The sequence below is a fragment of the Protopterus annectens genome, chromosome 3.part0 (genome assembly GCF_019279795.1).
Source record: "Protopterus annectens isolate FY-2018-M chromosome 3.part0, PAN1.0, whole genome shotgun sequence".
Classification (NCBI taxonomy): Eukaryota; Metazoa; Chordata; order Ceratodontiformes; family Protopteridae; genus Protopterus; species Protopterus annectens.
In genome coordinates this window covers 1,612,251,978-1,612,272,861 of record NC_056731.1, presented here as the reverse complement: position 1 = coordinate 1,612,272,861, position 20,884 = coordinate 1,612,251,978, and the positions used below count along the sequence as shown (strand labels likewise).

Below are 20,884 nucleotides of genomic sequence, written 5' to 3'. Positions count from 1 at the left end.
CCTGTTGCACCATGGATACTGCAGATGTTCATCGTGTTACCCTGCTGCAGTCATTACACTTGGGTTATCCTGTCGTCAGGCGGTCCCGCAGTCGGCCGGATTTCCAAAGACTTGGTCCGACGTCGGTTGCAGTCACCTCATCCCTGACGTCAGTGTGCCAGGGGTACATATATTGCAACCGACGCCATTTTCCTCAGTCTTTCTTGCTGCGTGGTGCCCGAAGCAGAAGCAGTTCGCAAGTGCCGGTCGGCCGACTCCTGAGATTTTCGAATTCGAATTTCAGACCGAAGTCTTCTATAAAGCTAAGTACCCCGTTGAGGAAACTTTTCTTGCTTCAGACCGATGTCAGAAAAAGTTAACAATTGCATTTCTTGTGGGAAGCAAATACCTCATAAGGATTTTCATTCTTATTGCATACCTTGCCTAGGCCCTGATCACGACGTCACTTCTTGTCGTTTTTGTGCTAGATTTAATAAACGTACTATTAAAAGACGATTTGATTTCGCACGACACTTTTTTGGCAGAAAATTTAATTATAACATGCTGTCGGAGCTTCCGACTACCGGCGTGCACAAAAAGCGCAGGGATAAGGATCGACAGCCCAGGCCTAAGCCCGATTCCGAGGCCTCGGTTGATCCGGTCTCCGGTTATCAGTGAGGCTCCAATGCAGCCTCTGACTACCACATTTCAAGAAACCGAGACCGCTACAGATATTTTGACGGAATGTACTTGGCCGACGCAGCCTTTTACTTCAGGCCCTACTGACGATTTACCTTCCAAGGACGTCGGTGCTTCTGAAACGCCATCGGTTTCAGAAGGCGTTTTCAGACCGATGACTCTTTCAGTCAAAACTTTTTCCAAGCCGAAGACTCCTTCCAAACCTAAAAAGGCTTCACTTCAGTCTCCTGTTCAAGGCCCTATGCCTAAGAAACAGATGCTCAAGATGGCTGAAGATTTAATTTCTCTTATCAGGGGGTCTCAACCTCCTCCTGACAAAAGGCCTAGACTAGAGGAAGAATCTGCTTCCTCTGAACAACTGTTTATTTCTTCGGGTTCCTCTGAGGACCAAGACTATTCCTTCTCTCCTTATGAAGATTCTGATGCTGAGGACTCTATTCCCTCAGCTTCCCCTCCAGAAGATTACTCTTTTGGGGAAACTTTACACACTATGAGGGAACATTTTCACTGGGAAGGTCAGGATTACTCTGATTCCAAGAAAAGGCTCAGAGAGTTTCTTTTACTCCCCCAACACAGACCTCTAGCCATCCCTCCTGTTTTGGGCATTGTGGATGATGTCTATTTAGAATCCAGTTTCAACCCTGACTCTCTGCCTCCTGCTCCGGCCAAGCCTGACAGATACTACAGAGTACCTGATTCCCACAAATTTCTTTACAAAAGCCCAGTAGCTGACCCAGAGACTATCTCCCAGGGTCCCAAGGGGGCTAAGGCTTCCATGGCTAAAAATCCAGTACCTTCTGAGAGGGATTCAAGAGCACTAGACAGATGGGGGAAAAAGGTTTATACCTCAGCCACTTCAGCTATGAGAGCTCTATACTGTCAATTTCATATGCTTAAGTATCAGCAATTTCTGATCTCTCAGTTAAAACAAAAGATAACCACCCTCCCTCAACAATCTGAATTGAAAGAAGTACAGGATTTGTTGCACACCACCGAGCAGGTAGGCAAACATACCTTGCAATGTGGATTTGATTCTTTAGAGGCCTCCTGCAGAGCAGCTGTCACTGGATCAGTTATACGTAGGCATGCCTGGTTAAAGGAACAAAGTCTGCCTGATCATGTTAAAGCAAAACTATTAGATGCTCCCTTACAGCAGGATGTTCTTTATGGTGTTAAAGCAGAAGAAGTTTTAAAGAAAATGGAAGATAAGGCAAAATCAATGCAGGCAGTCAAAGATTTCCTACAAGTACAACCCCCTCGCTTCAGCAGAAACTGGCCAACAAAATATTGGTCCTTTCCAGCCACTGACAGGCCTCAGAGGGGTAAATACAGGCGCCCAAGGGGCAGAGGACAACCACAAGCTCAGTATAAACCTCGCCAATGGGGCACTCCAACCCAGAAGGGAGGAGAAGACAGGTCTCAACCCACCAGAAGGCAAACTCAATGACTTGCACCTCAACTGGCCAAACAAAGCTCTTTTGTCAGCCCCCCTGGGGGGAAAGCTAGCACTATTTGCAAACAACTGGCACATGGTCACAAAGGACAAATGGGTACTAGACATAATTTTACGAGGATACATATTCCACTTTCACACCTTGCCAATAAAAAGAGGAATGACAAACCTGCCACAAAATCAAAGGGCAGAGGCTCAAAAACAAATTACAGCTCTCATGGCCATGAGAGCCATTCAAAGGGTACCAACTCAAGAGCAAGGCCAAGGATTTTACTCAAGACTCTTCCTAGTACCCAGAAAAGAAAATGCTTGGAGACCAATTCTGGACCTTTCAATTCTAAACACTTACTTACAAGTTCCCAAATTCAAGATGCTAACACTACAGCAGCTACTTCCCATGTTGGGCAAGGAAGCATGGCTGGTAACGTTGGACCTCAAGGAGGCATACCTGCATGTCCCTATCAGACAAAGTTGCAGAAGATACCTCCGTTTCATTGCAGGTTCAACCCATTATCAATTCTCTGCACTGCCCTTTGGCTTATCTACTGCGCCCAGAGTATTCACAAAATGCCTGGTACCAGTAATTGCATACTGCAGACAAAGAGGAATTCAAATATATCCATACCTGGACGACTGCCTCATTCAAGCAGAAAGAAAAGACATTCTCTTACAACATCTGGCTTTTGTGTAGCATCTACTGAATTGTCTGGGGTACACAGTAAATGAAAAGAAGTCAAAACTATTACCCTCACAAAAAATGACATTCCTGGGTGCCAGCTTGGACACAACGGCCCAGAAGGCTTATCTTACACCAGACAAGCAATTACAACTGACTCAATATTTCAAAACAATGGCAACAAAGACCCAATTAACTGCAAGAAAAATTCTGCAGGCTTTGGGCTTCATGGCATCTTGCATTCTGATAATACCATTTGCAAAACTGCATATGAGGAAATTACAGTGGTACCTAAAAAGCGTATGGTCTCAACACAGCCACAGCTTGGACACAGTTATATCTCTCATTCCCTGCCTTCAACAGGAATTTCTATGGTGGGCACAGGCATGTCACCTCAACAAGGGTCAGCCTTTCACCTTGCCCCCACCCAGGCAAATAATCACAACAGATGCTTCAGACTATGCCTGGGGGGCACACATGGCAGGGCAATGCATTCAAGGCCTATGGACTGCAGAACAAACAAAACTGCACATAAACCAAAAGGAGATGCTAGCTGTACAGAAAGCTCTGACAGCCTTCAAGGATCTACTACAGCTTGGACAACTTGCAATAAAGACGGACAACACCACAGTAATATGGTACATAAACAAACAAGGGGGCACACATTCCTACCCTCTTTGCAGGCAAGCAATAATCTTATGGAACACAGCTCTGGCCTACCAAGTCCAGTTACAAGCTCAATTCCTGCAGGACAGAAAAACACATTGGCAGACGACCTAAGCAGAAACATCAAGGATCCCCACGAGTGGAAGCTAGACCCACAAATATTTACAATGATATCTCAAAGATGGGGCCTACCAAATATAGACCTGTTTGCCAGTCCTCAAAACTACCAGCTGACAAAATTTTGTACAAGGACATTCCACCATCAAGCTTGGAAAATGGACGCTCTCTCCTTCAGTTGGAAAAACCTGACAGTATATGCCTTTCCTCCATTACCTCTTCTCACAAAGGTTCTTTTGAAGGTCAAAAAGGAGAAACCTCAAATGATTCTCATAGCCCCAGACTGGCCACGCCAGCACTGGTACCCGCTATTGAAGAATATGGCTCACAGCCCACCATGGATATTGCCTCAAATACCTCATTTGCTCACGCAGCAAGACAAGCAGATTCTACACAGCCAGATAAAAACCTTAAACCTGGCTGCATGGCAAATCAATTAAGCATCCAACCAGCCCCTCTTTCACAAGCAGTTCTGGATGTTATTCTAGAAGCCAGGAGGCCAAGCACCAGGAAGGCTTACTCGGACAAATGGAAAAGGTTTTCTGCTTGGAACCAAGCTAAAGGCCAAGACACAACTCAGCCTCATATTCTGCAGTATTTAGCTGAGATGTTGCATAAAGGACTTTCCTTCTCCTCAATTAAAATTCATGCTTCAGCTATTTCAGCTCACTACGACACGAATCCACCTTTATTTTCAAATCCTCTCCTAAGGCAGTTCCTCAGAGGGGCGAAAAACATTAGAACACCTAGAAGAGCTCCTACACCAACATGGGACTTCAACTTTGTTCTGGAAAAACTAACGCTACCTCCCTTTGAACCAGCTTTTTCTGCAGACCTTCAGTTCCTATCTTGGAAGACTGCCCTGCTCCTGGCAATAACTTCTGCTAGGAGAGTTTCAGAATTGCAGGCACTTATGGCAGTGGAACCTTTCCTCATTTTTCATCAAGACAGAGTTTCTCTATGAACTAATCCTTCCTTCATGCCTAAGGTGGTTTCCAGTGTAGCTCTAAATCAAACCGTCCACCTACCCACTTTCTACCCGAATCCCCAGAACAAAGGTGAGAGACTCCTGCATTCCTTGGACTTTCACAGGCAGCTTCATTACTACTTGGATAAAACTAAGGCTTTCAGAAAAACTGACCAGCTCTTTGTTTCCTATGCTACAGCCTCTCAAGGGAAGGCCATATCCAAGCAAACCATTTCTAAATGGATAGGCCATTGCATCCAATTCTGCTATACCCATCATGGGAAACCAGTTCCTCCTACCATCAGATCCCACTCTACCAGGGCAACAGCTACTTCTACAGCCTTTCTCAGGGGGGTTCCTACCAAGGAAATCTTAGAAGCTGCAACTTGGAGTTCAGTGCACACCTTCACCAAATACGATCACTTACCTCTTTATTCTAAGTCCAGGGCAGGCTTCGCCACTGCAGTTTTGCAGGGCCTCATTGCCTCCACTAACCCTCTATGATGCCTCCACCCTACCTTAGCTTTGGGACTCAACCCAAGTGTAATGACTGCAGCAGGGTAACACGATGAACATAGTACAGTTTTGTACCTACCATAAATGTAGATGTTCGAGTGTTCACCCTGCTGCAGTCCAGGTTACCCTCCCTCCAACCCCTCTGATCAACTGGCTAAACCTCTGCTATGCCTTACTGATGTATTTGCTTATAGCTGAAGGGATTTTGTGTTTGCACAGTGTTCACACCATTTGGTACTGGTTTGGATCACCTTTTTGGGGGCACCTGACATCTGGGGCAAGAAAAACTGAAGAAAATGGCGTTGGTTCCAATATATGTACCCCTGGCGCACTGACATAAGGGATGAAGCGACTGCAACCGACGTTGGACCAAGACTTTGGAAATCCGTCCGACTGCGGAACCGCCTGACGACAGGATAACCCAAGTGTAATGACTGCAGCAGGGTGAACACTCGAATATCTACATTTATGGTAGGTACAAAACTGTACTTTTTCCCTGCATTAATTTCTTATTCCAGATTGCCTGGGGTATATGAAGCATTTCTTTGACCACAGAGTTATTTGACCTAGGGATGAGGTTTCAGTAGTCTGGATATGTATCATCACCTACCATTTTCTGATCCTCCTGGTAACCTTTGAGGTCCAGGGACCTGTCAACTGAAAATTCATTCATATTAGAAGTGAACATTTCTGTGGTTAAGTTCCATGTGGTGGGCATAGTGTAGAATAGCTTTTTGTTTTCCCCTACTTTGGTGCAAACCAGGGAGTTGTTGGGCAGCAAAATATCTTTTATTTTATCAGAGAGAGAAGGGAGCTAGACTCCAGCCACTGACTCTCTCTCTGTCCTCCCATGCTGCCCTCCTAATCACCTTGGGTGTGTTCACGTTAGATCTGTTTTGTTAATTTGGTTTAGATTAGTAAAGGAGCATTTCTTTAAAGTAATTTTTCAAGTTAGCTGAAGTAATTGAAAATCATTTTTTTTTTACAGTTCTTCCCCCTGCTTTCTGTCAGTTATCCGTCTCTCTCAATGTTTCTCTCAAGAGGGGACAACATTGTGGCAGTCATTAGTGGTAGTTTGTGATTTATATCTTATTTTTATGTCCTGCTACTCTGCACATGCAAGTTACATGAAGTTGTTAGTGCAGTGAGTTGACAGCTCTGTACAGTCTCCCCTCAATTCCATAAGGTCATTCCCAGAAAGTAACCCTACTTCCTGCTGGAAGTCAAAATGGGCTGTCTTCCCTGAACCCACCATGGGAGACCTGGCCTCGCTGAAGGTGAGCAGGCTCTTCCCCTTTACTCCTCTCTCATTTTGTCAGGTTCCACCAGCACTGGGGCCACTGATCAAACTGTGGTTACCTAGGTCTTGGTTGAGGTACCACCCCTGAATTTCACAGAGACAGATGTCATTGAAACGTGTTGCTTCTTTTTACCATAGTATGAGACAGGACCCCTCTATTTTAACAGCTTGTGTATATGTGTGTGTGTGTGTGTGTATATATATATATATATATATATATATATATATATATATATATATATATAAAATTCACAGTTTCAAAATTAATAGACTCTTTGTGAAAGTGCCAAAGTAGAATATGTTGGTGTGCTGAGATGGTATTTCAGTAAATTTGACATTACATCAATATTTAAGATTTCTTTAAAGAAAATATTTCTTTTTCCACTTTCTTGGCTGCATTCACTTAGACATGTTATTCTTGATATTAAAACTGCGCAGAGTGCCATGTAAATGTTTACTGCCGATCTAATTTATATTAGAGGTCTTCCTTTATTTCTTAGCAGTTTACATGGAAAAAAAGCCTTCTCCAGTTGCTTGCCTGCAAGAAGTGTTTCATGTTTAGTAGTAGAGCAGAACTGACTTGCCTCATTTCTTTTTGTAAAGTGGACAACAGAAACTGTATTTCACATTCTTCAGAAATGAATCATTTGCTGTTTTGGGCTGATTGTTCATGCTTAAGCGTGTCATGCTCATAATGTTGGTTTTCTTTGCTATTTCAGAATCTCGTCCTCTGTCATTGCCTGCTAAAGTCACTCAGCAATCACCAGATGGGTGGATGAGCTCTGAGGAGAGAATGAAAGAGTTTATTGGACTTGTGTGGGATGCAGTGAAGCGACTTACACTGCAGGTGAGCATATGTTTGCATGCACATGGCTGTTGACATGATGAACTTTGGAATTCCAAAATCTTGTGGCATTTCTGTAGCTCATTCCCATAGGATGCATCAGCATGTTCTATTTTTTTTCCCTTTGCAGTTTTTTTTTTTTTTTGCTCCACTGTTTAACCAATTTATTCTGTTTTATCAGGAGTCCAGTGGCTTGTTTGTTCTTTAATGGTGAGGGCTAAGAAAACCAGGAGTGAGGGGCATCATGTGTTTTTAAGGTTTTTTTTTTTTTTTTTTTTTTTTACTGGAGTCCCTGTCCTTCTTGTGTACACTCAATAGCAAGCTTTAGGTGGGATGTGCAAAAAAAAACTCAGTTTATGAACTTGGCCTAGTCAGCAGATCAGTTTACTGCTTTTTTTAACATCCTCACTCTTGTCTGATGCAACATCCCTTCTCATGGAGCACAGTGACATCCCTTGCATTGCATTTGAAGTAGTGGACCCACTTTATTGGTACAGACCATAGTTATTTCCTGCCTTTCACTCTCTCTGATTCTCCTTGCCATCCTAATTCTAAATATCCCAGGCCTACTGAGCCTCTGCGTGGTTATGAAATACTCAAGTAAAATCATCACTGTTTTTGAAGGTTTCCTGCTTTGGGCACACAGATGCTCCTACCATTTGTTCTGTGTGGCATTATTTTAACAATGACACATGGTATTGCTAGTCTCTTCTTACCGCTGACACTTTTCAGTAGTGGAGTTAAATTATTATAAAAGTGCAGTTTAAAGGGTAATTTAGAAGGTTGTTGTTCTAAGGACAAGCATTACAAAATGACATACATAAGGGGAGAAAGTCTTGTCTTAAGGCCTGTCTCCTTTTCAGGTTGTGCTAGTCAAACACTTAGAACCCTGACTTTATCCATAGGGATAGCTGCTAACCCATAACAGTGCATGCTGTGACATAATGCAGCAACTGATTAAACGTGCGCATTTTGGAATCTTTGTGAGGGTGGATTTGGTTCAGTGGGCAGTGGAAATAGGAAGAAGCATGACTTTTACAGTTGAGAACTGATACTGTCTTTGATATCCCTGAGGAGTACTAGAATAATTGTTCATGGAAGTTAAGCCTAGCATGACTCTCAACCCCCATGATGAATCAGGTGGGCATCTCTACATTCATTCTGTACAGTAGTATCTCAATGAAAGGTTATCGTCTATATGCAAGGTTTTTACTGTTTTGTCAACTTTTATAACATTGGCCGTCACTAGTTTATAAAACTAGTGGGCAGAAGTTGCTAAGTACTAGAATGCTGCATTTTTTTTTTATATTGAAGACAAGGTCATTTGTATTGCACAATCCGTGTATACTGTTAAGTGCTGTTTGAAATGAGATGGTGTCAGCAAAGATGAGGACTGTGCTCCAACATTTTGGTGACACAGACAATGGAGTCAGTTTTGACATATGATAAAAAGATGCCAAAAGGGAGTAGCCCCAATGAGAGAATCCTCTAGTGAGAGGGGATAGTCGAGGATAGGAGTCCTCCTCGTCTTCTTACCTGTAATGTATAACCATGTAGCCAGTTATAGGCGTACGTTATTGTAGCTTCATTTACCATCAGATTCTTGACTTTGTGTGACTTTCTAATGGGATTTATTGTCAGATATTGTAGCCAAGTTGAGTTAAGATGTATGACACATAAATATTAACCCAAGGTGGCTGTTATATACTCAGAATAATCTATAAGGTTAATCTTGCAAGAACTTTAACAAAACTGTACTGGTTTAGATCATAGAGTTGGAGGTTTCCTATATTTGCCTAAATAGATGTATTTATTTATGTTATGTAGTCCAATCTTGCCTACATTTTTACCTGTGGATTCGGAGCCGAACCTCGGCTCCAACACGGCCATACTCTAGCTCAAAGTCTTTAGTTGGCTCGTGGCTAAGAGGTATCCCGTGCTGTGATATTTTTGATTAGGAACCTTTGGGATCTTTCTGATTGTTTGATATGTTTAGTGATGTACATACCAAAAGGGGTACTGTACTTAATTGGCCTGATCATTGCTAATTATAAGGGAGTGATCATCTCTTTAGACCTTAATGATATTCCTTTGGCAATTGCCTGGGCTGCATAAAAGGCTTTTTTGACAACTGTTGTGACATGATGGGCAAAAGAGAGGGCGTTAGCAACCTGAGTACTCAGGTCACTTAACTACATTTTCATTTTGTAGAGGTGTGTTGTCTAGATGGTATGATGAGGAGTTGTGTACCAAAAGTATTGATACTGCCCTTTTTGTTTGAGCCCATTTTAGTACACCAAGAATTTACTCTGAAAACTTAATTCTGGAGGGTTTTGGATGTCTTAGAGTGACTTAATAACAGCACAGTTTGCAGTTGTCTGCAGACTTTGTTTGCCAGAGATCTGAAATGTAAATACCAAAAATGAGAGGTCACAGTACTGAGCCTAGAGGGACACTGCAAGTCACTTTCATACCTTTCTGATAAGGCACCTGCAACAAACACTGTGCGGGTTCTGTCTTCCAGCTAGTTTATCAATGTTATCATATATGGGTTGACTTTTTAACACTTTTAGCTTTTGTGTGATGCCAACATGAGGAATGGTGTTTAAAGCCTTGGCCAGGACAAGATATGCCACATAAAGTTAATGGGCACCATCTGCAGCTTCTGTAACCATTTTGAAGACATTTATCAGATTAAATAGACAGGATCTACTGTCCGCAAAGCCAAACTGTTGTGGGTCAAGTCTAACAACATTCTTGATATCATGGTTTATGAAGTGAGTTGCAATACTTTTAAATACATTCCATGGCTCTGCAGATGAAGCTTGAAATGCTGATAGTTCTGTGCTTGCCCAGGCTGGTTGAAAGCCACCCTTATGGAAGGGTATCACCACTGCTGTGCACTACTCATCAAGGACAAAACCAGTAGCTAACCTTAGTTAAAACGCTTATTAAACAATTTCCTTTGTTTAGTGGGTACATGGGCTGGTCTACTGACCCTTCCTAGCCAAAGCATCTGGATATATACAGCAGTCAATGGTGGATCAGTTTTTCAAGTTGCAAGAAAGCATTCCTGTTAGACAATTAAGTTATGTAACCTACATCCGAAAAGCAAGTGCTGGTGGCCACATTTTGGATTTGCTCCTTTAATCTTTGCTTGAATTCTAATAACAATTTCTGTTTGCTATGCTACGGAGAGAATTCCAGGTGGCTGAACTGAACCTTCAGAATGCTCTTTCCCTACCTCAGTTTTGAATGTAGGTCTTGCTGCAATAATGTCTTCTTCTTGATTAAGTCTAAGGGGTAGCTCTGTTCCCTAATATGTAATTTGTGTTTCTACGTGGGAGGAGGGGGAGCATCCTAATTTTATGATTTCGAATGAGTCCCAAGTAGGAGTGTAGCTCAGTTTGTTATTGGAAGCCATTTGAATTTTTGTAGTGCACGGCAGTGGGGCATTAGTTGATTTGTGAGGAGGATAAACTTGCTACTTCTGTTTTCACTGGTGTGTAATTTCTGTGTGTTGTAAATTAAGTGGAGGCACATCCGTTGCAGGACATCCTTGAGCCTTGGGATAGGACTTTTCTTGGAATGGCTGCACAAGCACCCAGACTGAGAAGGCGTGATGTTCTGTACACAATTTCAGTTAGGCCTATACTTTTAGCTGTGTTTTTTAGTATGCTTACTGAAATTTAGACATTCACCTAGGCTGAGTCCTAGGTATTTTGTTCAGTAATATTAGGGATGAGAACATTATTCTGTTTTACTATAATAGTTTTAAGAGCTGAAATGTTTTTTTTTTTTTTAACAAGAAACATATTTATTAAATTAACATGAATGACATAGGCAATGTTACTTTTATATAAATGAAAATAAACCATAGCGACATAATCTCAGTTGCGAACATTATACATTACAAACCATGCCTACACAACTATAGCTGCAAACATTATACATCACTTGTAATATATTTAGTCATTGTCAGTTAACCATTTCATAGCTCATTTAAATCCTGCCTTTTTTTAAACCGTGTTCCCCCTCTGCATGTATTGATCCCACACTTCCCATTTTTTCCTATGTAATTTGCTCCGACCCTTTTCTAAAGATCCCAGTTCCAGTTGTTTTATTTCCGTTACTATCTTCACTACTTCTAGTAACGTTGGTTTAGACTTTAATTTCCATTTTCTAGTAATTGCTTTTTTGGCAGCCATCATAATTAGACTCAGAAAGGCCTTACTATGTCTAGGCAATTCCAATTCTGTATCATAGCTCAAAAAAAAGATATTTCCTTAGTTACACCAATTTGCTAACCCAGCATCTCTGACAGAGTAGTCTGTAGGGAATCTTTAAAGTGTGGCAACTCATTATACTCCCAGAAAATATGTTTCCAGTTACCTCTTTCTTCCCCATCACATTTCCAACATTTGCCGTCTACCTGAGGAAAAATTCTTTGGAGTCTACTTGGGGTATAAAAATACCTATGTAAACACTTCCAAGCAAAGATCCTAAGTCCTCTAGACTGAGTTGCATATCTGGGAGACGTGCCTATCTACCCCCATTATTTCTTTGTGAATTGCTTATCTAGTTTTTCTTCCCAATCCTTTTTAGGCTCCTCTGATTTGTTCTTATAGTTATGCAATATTTTATATGTGTTATTAATTATTCCTCTCAACTACAACTTCTGTTCTAGATTCTACTAAAAACTCTGCCAGTGCTGGTCTTTCGTTTAGCCCCCCCCCCATTTCTTTCTCTTTGCTTATACTCTGATATCAATTCTTCATAAGGAAGGCACTCTCTAACCTGCTGTCCAAATAAGTTCTTGGTGTCTTCCCATTCTGTTACCTTTCCCTCTCTAGTTATTTGCTCCCAGTACCTTGCTTCCTTTGTCAGTTTTCTCCAATAAATTCTAACCCCCTCTTGCCTATTGTCTATATCTCTAATTGCAGTCATCCCTATCAGCAGAATCTCCTTTCTCCATTCCTGTGTTGGCTTAATTCTTGGAATACTTTCTGCTACTTTATGAATATAATATTATGTATGGTTATCATTATTTTCCTTAAAGGTCTGCATCCAAAATCCCAGTCTCTCCTTCTTTATTGAGCTCCTCCCCATTTTGTCATCCTCTCTTTCCACTTTGAATTAGAGTTTTCGTCTTGTGCTATGTATAGAGGCATTAACTGTGTTGCTTTGAAATACCTCTTCAAATCGGGTAGTCCCAGTCTGCTCTGTTCTGTTGAAAGAATAAGCTTATCCCATTGACTCTTGCTGTCTTCCCTTCCCAGATAAAATCCTTCAGCTCTTTATTAATTGCCATACACAACTTCTCCTCTGGTTGATAAAAATATGCCTGACCTGTGTATAAGACTAAAGGACTGAAAACATTTTAACTCCTTGTATCTTTCTATCGATATCCATGTAACAGAGCTTCCATTTTCTCAGTTTTTGTATTATCTTTTGTTTAGTCTCTTCTCACATATTCTGAGTTGCTCCACTGGAATAATTTTTAAATCCATACTCCTAAGTGCTTCATTTTAACATGTCCTCATAAATATGGATATTGTTGAACAAGTTTGTATGTGAGTACATAATTTATCGCCATTGCCTTTGTTTTAGCTTCATTAATTTTGTATCCCAAAAAGATTTGAAACTCAGTATGTGCCACAGCACTGTAATGTCCCTTTCTGGTTTTCTCAGGTATAAAATAATGATGTTCTTCGTCTTCCCTTGCTGCAGTCCTGACAATTGGGTATAGTCCGCGTCCCAGTCGGCCCGAATACCAGAGTATAAGGCTGACGTCGGTCATGGCGCCTTAGACTGACGTCAGTACGTCAGGGTACTAATGCGCATGACCGACGCCATTTCCTCAGTCTTTTTTGCCGCATGGTCCGATGCAGAAGCAATTTTGCGAGTGCAGGTTGGCGTTCTGAGATTTTCCGAAACCGGAGTTTCAGACCGAATACAGAGTTGGCTAAGTAACCCGTTGAACATTTTGGTTTTTCTTGCCTCAGTATTTAACGGATGTCAGAAAAAGTGAATAACTGTATTTCTTGTGGGAAGCAGATACCATAGGGATTATCATACATTGTGTATACCTTGTTTAGGGCCTGAGCACGGCGTTGTTGGTTGCCGCTCTTGTGCTAGATTTAACAAGCGCACTATTAAGAGGAGGCTTGATTGTGCTAGGTTAGTGTTTGGGAAGCGTTGCAATTATACTATGCCGTCGGATGCTCCGGCGCCTGCTTCATCTAAGAAGCGCAAGGACAAAACAGTGAAGTCTAGGGGTGAGGAACCGGCAGTCCCGGACGTCGGTCCTTTAGAAGGCTCAGGGGAGCCAGAGGTTTTGCCAGGAGTCTCTATGGAGTCTCAGGCAGATACTTTACTGTTACAGGATGTGCCCTCTCAGGAGGTAGGCCAGGCTGAGGGGGCTTCTCAGGTAACTGTTCTTCCCTCTCTTCCCAAGGTAGTTAGGGCCTCTCCTTCTGTTGCCAAAGCTTCTTTTAGAGGAAGGCCAAGTTCAGCTTCTGTAGGGGCTTCTCCTAGCATTTCGGGCTCTGTGCCTAAGAAACATATGCTTAAAATGGCAGAAGATTTGATTACTTTGATTAGAGGTTCTCTGCCCCCACCTGATAAGAGGCCTAGGGTGGAACAGGAGTTTGATAGTTTTGAACAGTGTTCACAGGCTTCAGAGTCTTCTGTGGAAGACTTGCAAGAGTTTCCTACTTATTCTGATTCTGATGTGGATGATTCCACTCCTTCAGCTTCTCCTCCTGAGGATTTTTCATTTTCAGAGACTCTTCACTCCATGAGGGAGCACTTTAAATGGGAAGGCCAAGATTACTCTGACTCCAGAAAAAGGCTTAGGGAATTCTTGTTTTTGCCCCAGCATAGGCCTTTAGCTATTCCTCCTGTGTTGAATGTGGTGGAGGATGTTTTTGCAGAGGCTTCTCTGAACCCTGATTCCTTGCCTCCTGCTCCTGTTAAGCCTGATAGGTATTATAGGGTGCCCAAGCTCATAAGTATTTGTTTAAGAGTCCCAGGCGGACCCAGAAACTGTTTCTCAGGGGCCTAAAGGTGTTAAAGCTTCTGTGGTTAAAAATCCTGTACCCTCTGATAAAGAGGCAAGGGCTTTGGATAGGTGGGGTAAGAAAGTATATACTTCTTCCACTCTAGCCATGAGGGCGTTGAATTGTCAATTTCATATGCTGAAATATCAGAATTATCTCCTTTCACAATTGAAATCTAAGGTGGATGCTTTGGCGGAAGGTATTGAGTGTAAAGAATTGCTGGATTTGGTTCATGTGTCTGAACAAGTGGGTAAGCATTCTTTGCAGTGTGGTTTTGATGCTGTTCAGGCCTCCTCGAGGGTGGCTGCTACTAGTTCTGTTCTTCGCAGACATGCATGGTTGAAGGATCAGAATTTAGCTGAGCATGTTAAGACCAGGATTTTGGATGCTCCTTTACAGTCTGATGTGTTGTTTGGGCCGCCTGTGGAAGCAGTTTTAAAGAAAATGGAGGACAAAGCTAAGTCTATGCAGACTGTTAAAGATTTTTTGCGGGAGCAGCCTCCGAGTTTAGTAGAAATTGGCCTGCTAAGGGGTGGACATATCCTGCTTATGGTTCCCAGTCTAGGGTAGGTCTAGGCGTGGTAGGGGCAGGGCTCAAGGTTCGTTTAGGCCTAGATCAGACAGTTCACCTGCTCAGACTTCTGGTGAGGGCAGGGGTCAGTCCTTTCGTAAGCAGAACCAATGACCTGCCTTTTCAGCTGCCAGTGGACTCGTCTGGCAGCTCCTTTGGGAGGAAGATTGTCTCTTTTCAAAGAAAATTGGGATTTAATCACTCAAGACAGATGGGTGCTGGATATCATTCATCACGGGTACAGATTTTATTTCCACACAATGCCCGCTTTCAAAGGCATGCCAGATGTTCCTCCTCCACAAAGAAAAGAGGCTCACAAGCAAGTTTCTCAGTTACTCCAGATAGGGGCTATTCAGCCAGTCCCTGTGTCAGAAAGGGGCTTCGGTTTTTATTCTCGCCTGTTCCTAGTACCAAAGAAGGGGAACACATGGAGACCAATTTTGGTTATCTATCCTCAACACTTATCTGGACATTCCCAAGTTCAAGATGTTGACGTTACAGCAACTGTTACCTCTGCTGGGCAAGGATCACTGGATGGTAACTTTGGATCTCAAGGAAGCTTACCTTCATGTGCCCATCAGGCTAAGTTGCAGAAAGTATCTGCGGTTTCGAACTGGAGATTTTCATTATCAGTTCTCTGCATTGCCCTTTGGCTTATCTACTGCCCAGAGTATTCCCAAAGGTTCTGGCTCCAGTGATAGCTTACTTCAGGCTTCAAGGCATTCAAATTTATCCTTACTTGGGCGACTGCCTGATTCTGGCTCAAGAGACGGAACACCTTGTACCGCATCTGGAATATGTCATAGCAGTGCTAAGATGCCTAGGGTATTCTGTGAGCGAAATAAAGTCCAGTCTAGTACCCTCTCAAGACATGTGCTTTCTGGGTGTGAGACTGAATACAGCAGCCCAGATGGCCTTTTAACCCCGGACAAACAAAAGAGTCTGTCACTTTACTTCCATCAACTATCTCATCAGTCCGTGCTGACTGCAAGGACAGTCCTTCAAGCATTAGGGTTCATGGCATCTTGTATTCTGGTGCTTCCCAATGCCAAACTGCATATGAGGAAGCTGCAATGGTATCTCAAAATGTATGGACACAGCACTGCCAAGATTTGGACACTGTCATTCAAATAATACCTTGCCTTCAAAAGGAATTCTTGTGGTGGGCTCAGGAATGTCACCTAAACAAGGGACTCTCTGTGACCCGGCCAGAGGCGAGTCAGATTTTAACGACAGATGCCTCGGACACTGCTTGGGAGCTCATCTAAATGGAAAGTGGATACAAGACAAGTGGCCTGCCAGACTACAGCATCTACATATCAACATGAAGGAGATGTTAGCAGTCCAGTTTGCATTGATGGCGTTCAAGGAGTTACTTCTTCCAGGGCAGGTGTTGATTCTGACAGACAACACAACTGTCATGTGGTACATCAACAAGCAAGGGGGAACACATTCTTATCCTCTATGCAGGCAAGCAATGATTTTATGGGAGACTGCTAAGCCTGCAACTGACTCTTCAGGCAAGGTTTCTGCCAGGAGCACAGAACTCCCTAGCAGATGTATTAAGCAGACAAATCATGGATCCCCACGAGTGGAAACTGGATCTTCATGTATTTCAGAAATTGACAGTGTCATGGGGAACTCCAGACATAGATCTGTTCGCTTCTCCACTAAACCACCAGCTGCCAAAGTATTGCACAAAGGGGTTTCATCACACAGCTTGGAAAGTGGATGCTCTGTCTTTCAGTTGGAAAAACCTTCATGTCTATGCCTTTCCACCTCTACCTCTTCTTCCAAAGGTATTACTAAAGGTCAGACAGGACAGGCCAAGGATGATTTTGATAGCTCCAGATTGGCCTCGGCAACACTGGTACCCACTTCTAAGGAGTCTTGTAAAGAAGCCTCCATGGCCTTTACCTCTGATTCCTCATCTGTTATCTCAGAAGGACGGTCATCTGCTCAATGTCAAGCTTCAATCTCTTCATCTCACAGCTTGGCATATTCTGTGTTGACGATGGTAGGTCTCAGCTTCCTCAACAAGTTTTAAATGTGATTATGGAAGCTAGAAGGCCTAGTACTAGGAGAGTGTACATGAAAAATGGAAGAGATTTTTATTTTGGAGTACAGCAAAGAATTTGGAGATTTCAGAGCCTAATTTGAGTGTGGCTCTTCAATATCTTACTGAATTATTGGACAAAGGTTTGTCTTTCTCTTCCATAAAGATTCATGCTGCAGCAATTTCAGCTCACTATGATTGTGACCCACCTTTGTTTTCGCATCCTTTGTTCAAGCAGTTTCTTAGAGGGGCAAAGAATATAAGACCCCCACGTAGAGCTCCTACTCCTGCTTGGGATCTCAATTTTGTGTTGGAAAAACTTACTCTACAACCTTTTGAGCCTGCAGCTACTGCTGAATTGAAATATTTGTCATGGAAGACTGCTTTTCTGTTGGCTATTACTTCTGCAAGAAGGGTGTCTGAGTTGCAGGCCCTTATGGCAGTAGAGCCCTTTTGATTTTCCATAAGGACAGGGTATCATTACGTACTAATCCTTCCTTTATGCCTAAGGTGGTTTCTAGTGTGGCTTTAAACCAAACTATTCATTTGCCTCCGTTTTTTGCAGATCCTCAAAATAAAGGGGAAAAGATTTTGCACACTTTAGATGTACACAGGCAATTGCGTTATTATTTGAGCAGGACTAAAGATTTTAGGCAGTCTCAGCAGTTACTTGTTTCTTTTGCTTTAAGTTCACAGGGCAAGCCTGTGTCAAAACAAACTATTTCTAGGTGGATTGGCTTTTGCATTGCATTTTGTTATTCCCATCATGGCAAAGAGGTTCCAGCTGGGATTAGGCCTCATTCCACTAGGGCTACTGCCACTTCAACAGCATTTCTAAGGGGGTGGCAACTAAGGATATTCTGGAAGCAGCTACTTGGAGTTCAGTGCATACTTTCTCTAGGCATTATCACCTGCCTATATACTCTAAGACTAGAGCTGGTTTTGCCACAGCTGTTTTACAAGGCATGTTGTCAGCTCCTGCTACTTTATAATTTGCCAGCCTCCCTTACCTCTGCTTTGGGATTCTACCCAATTGTCAGGACTGCAGCAAGGGAAGGCGAAGAACATAGTACAGTTTTGTACCTACCATAAATGTAGATGTTCGAGGATTCCCTTGCTGCAGTCCAATTTACCTCCCTCCTTCCCTCTGTGTTTCAGGGTGGTTGTGTAGGTGAGTTTACATGCTTATATTTTTTGTATATATTACTGTATATATTGTACATGTTTTCTGGTGCAGGTTGTTTTTGGGACTTGTCTTTTTGGGTCTTCTGACATCTGGGGCAAGAAAAGACTGAGGAAATGGCGTCGGTCATGCGCATTAGTACCCTGGCGCACTGGCGTCAGTCTAAGCCATGACCGACGGCGATCAATACTCTGGTATTCGGGCCGACTGGGACGCGGACTATACCCAATTGTCAGGACTGCAGCAAGGGAATCCTCGAACATCTACATTTATGGTAGGTACAAAACTGTACTTTTCATGCAAATAAAGCCAGCTGTTCTTGACTACATTATCTGTTATATCCTTGAATTTCTGAGTCCCTTATTTTCTTTGCCAGTGATTCTAAATGTATTGCAATTAACAAAGGGGAGCGAGGACACCCCTGCCTGGTTCCTCTGCTCAAGCAGAGATTATCAGAGAGGACCCCACTCACTTTAATTTTCACCTCTATTCCCTTATATATCCTCCTAATCAACCTTACAATTTTATCAGGGAATGTAACTGCTTCAATTGCTCTGCTCATAATTTCCCAGCTTGCTCTGTCAAATGCATTCTCTGCATCAAGACCCACAAACAACAGTGTATTTTCTTACATTCTGCTTCCCTCTGGATCATCAGTGTTCTGTTAATGTTGTCAAATGTTTGCCTCCTCTCCACAAAACCACACTGATCCATATGTATTAATTTTGGCATCACTTTTGCCATTCTTTTAGCTACTATAGACATAAACATTTTATAATCATGGCTTAGTATTGAAATGTGCCTGTATGAAGATGGATCCTCTTTAGGTATTACAGCTACTGCTGCTTTCTTCCAGGATGTTGGTACTTCTCCTCTTAAAATACTGTTAAACAAAACCTTCCACATTTTTACCAGTGTTTTTCCCTCCCAGCTTCCAAATTTCCAAAGGAATACCATTTATTCCTGAGAACTACTGTCCTGTAGATTGGTTATCCATAACCATTTTTATCTCATCTCCTCCTAGCCTGTTAGTAATTGAGCCTCCTCTACGTCTAACCTTGGCACATTTAATTCTTCCATAAACATTTCCATTTGTACCTTTTCTTGATTTCCATAATTCTCTGCTTTAAACATACTTTCATAGAATTTCTGAAATATTTCTAATACTTCTACAGGATCCCTTGTTATTTTCCTTATTATAGGCTCCCTAAGCTTGGTGACAGCACTGTCTACTTTCTTTTGCCTGTGTCATTGTGCTAAAAGGTTTTTGTGCTCTAGAGTTATTATAAAAAAAAACAGTTGCTTAACAGCGATCTTTCTAAACTCATATATATCATCGAGTTAATCCCTTCTTTTTTGTTTAGCATTCTGCAGTTGCTTCTCCTCTTGTTCTGTGAGATTCCCTCTGTTTTGCAATACTTAAAAGTTTTCAATCCCTCTAAATAATTCTTGTTACTGTTTAACTATATCTTCCTTTCTTTTATTTCCACCTTATTTTTAAACTCCACTTTTATTTTTTTCCCACTCCCTAGTTATATTTTCAGAAGAAATTTCTGTCTTCTCTAATAGCTCCTGAGTAATTAAGAATACCCATTCCTTAAATTCCTCTCTTTTCAACAGATAGGTGGGAATGCACCATTGTCTCATTTTTATTTCATTACCCTTTCTTTTTATTTTAGATATCATTGGTGCATTATCTGAAATAGTTATTGGGTGCATATCAAGACCTTCAATTAAATGCACTTGTTACTGTGGAATGTAAATTCTCTCTAGCCTTGCCTAGCCCTGTTTTTGTATCTTGGGGAATATGTAACTCCTAGTACTGAATTTACATCTTCTATGCCAAATATTTTCATAAATTTCTTTAAAAATGTACCCTCCTTTGTTGTATTTTCCCTTCTTGGCCCCCCAGACATATCTTCATTGTTGCAAATCAAATTCCAATCCACACTTAGTAATATTTCTTGCTGAAATCTGATTATTTCTCCCAGAATTTTCTTAAGCTCCATTATAGCAGTTTTCATTGGAATGCAAATACATGCCAGTGTAATCATCCTCCCTTGGCAGTAACCCCCTATTGCTACAAATCTACCATTATTGTCTTTTTATCCTCTTCTGTTACTACTGGAGCTCCTCTTGCACTTAATATAAGTACTTCTCTCTTCCTTTGTCCCAGGTGTTCCGCGGAATAACCATCCTGAAAACATTTAATGTTAAGTTGTCAATCTCGCCTTCATTCTTGCTTGATGGGTTCGGAGCCGATCCCTCGGCTCCGACTCGGCACTTGCTAAGCTCGAGAGTCACTTTTACCAGCTCGAGGCAGCCCCATATCCCATGATGCAAGGCGGTAAGTTCCCAGATCTCGTTTGCCGCTTAGGAGGTCCTCCTTTTACCAGCTCCTGGTAAGTGATTCTATTTATGAATATTAAGCCCCCTTTTTCTTAAAAAAACCCTTAATTGTTAGTTAGTACTTAATTTTTTACCTTTTGTGACAGAAAATCCCTGTCTTTTCTATTTTATTTTAGTCAGATTTATCCCCATCCCATCCCCTCCCTGTTAGGGTGTGTGTGTTGTTTATAGAAATACCTTTTTGGTATTTTATTTAAGTTAATTTTTGACTGGTGTGTGTGTGTGTTTGTTTAAAGCACCATGTCAAAGGAGAGGGTCTCAGGTTTTAAGAAGTGTGACTCGTGCTGTCAGAAGATGTCTCTGACAGACGGTCACACTTCTTGCCTATGCCTAGGCCCTCTTCACCTGCAGGACTCCTGTGCTATTTGTCATTCCTTCAGCCAGAGA

General features: G+C 42.0%; 1 protein-coding gene across 1 annotated transcript in view; it reads left to right on the top strand.

Annotated features, from left to right (window-relative positions):
- Positions 1-20,884, top strand: part of VPS13B (vacuolar protein sorting 13 homolog B) — a 5,424,989-nt gene that overhangs the window by 2,406,869 nt on the left and 2,997,236 nt on the right. Inside the window, exon 22 of the mRNA XM_044065647.1 lies at positions 7,093-7,220. Within this exon, the coding sequence (XP_043921582.1) occupies positions 7,093-7,220 (128 nt within the window). The remainder of the gene's footprint in view (positions 1-7,092; positions 7,221-20,884) is intronic.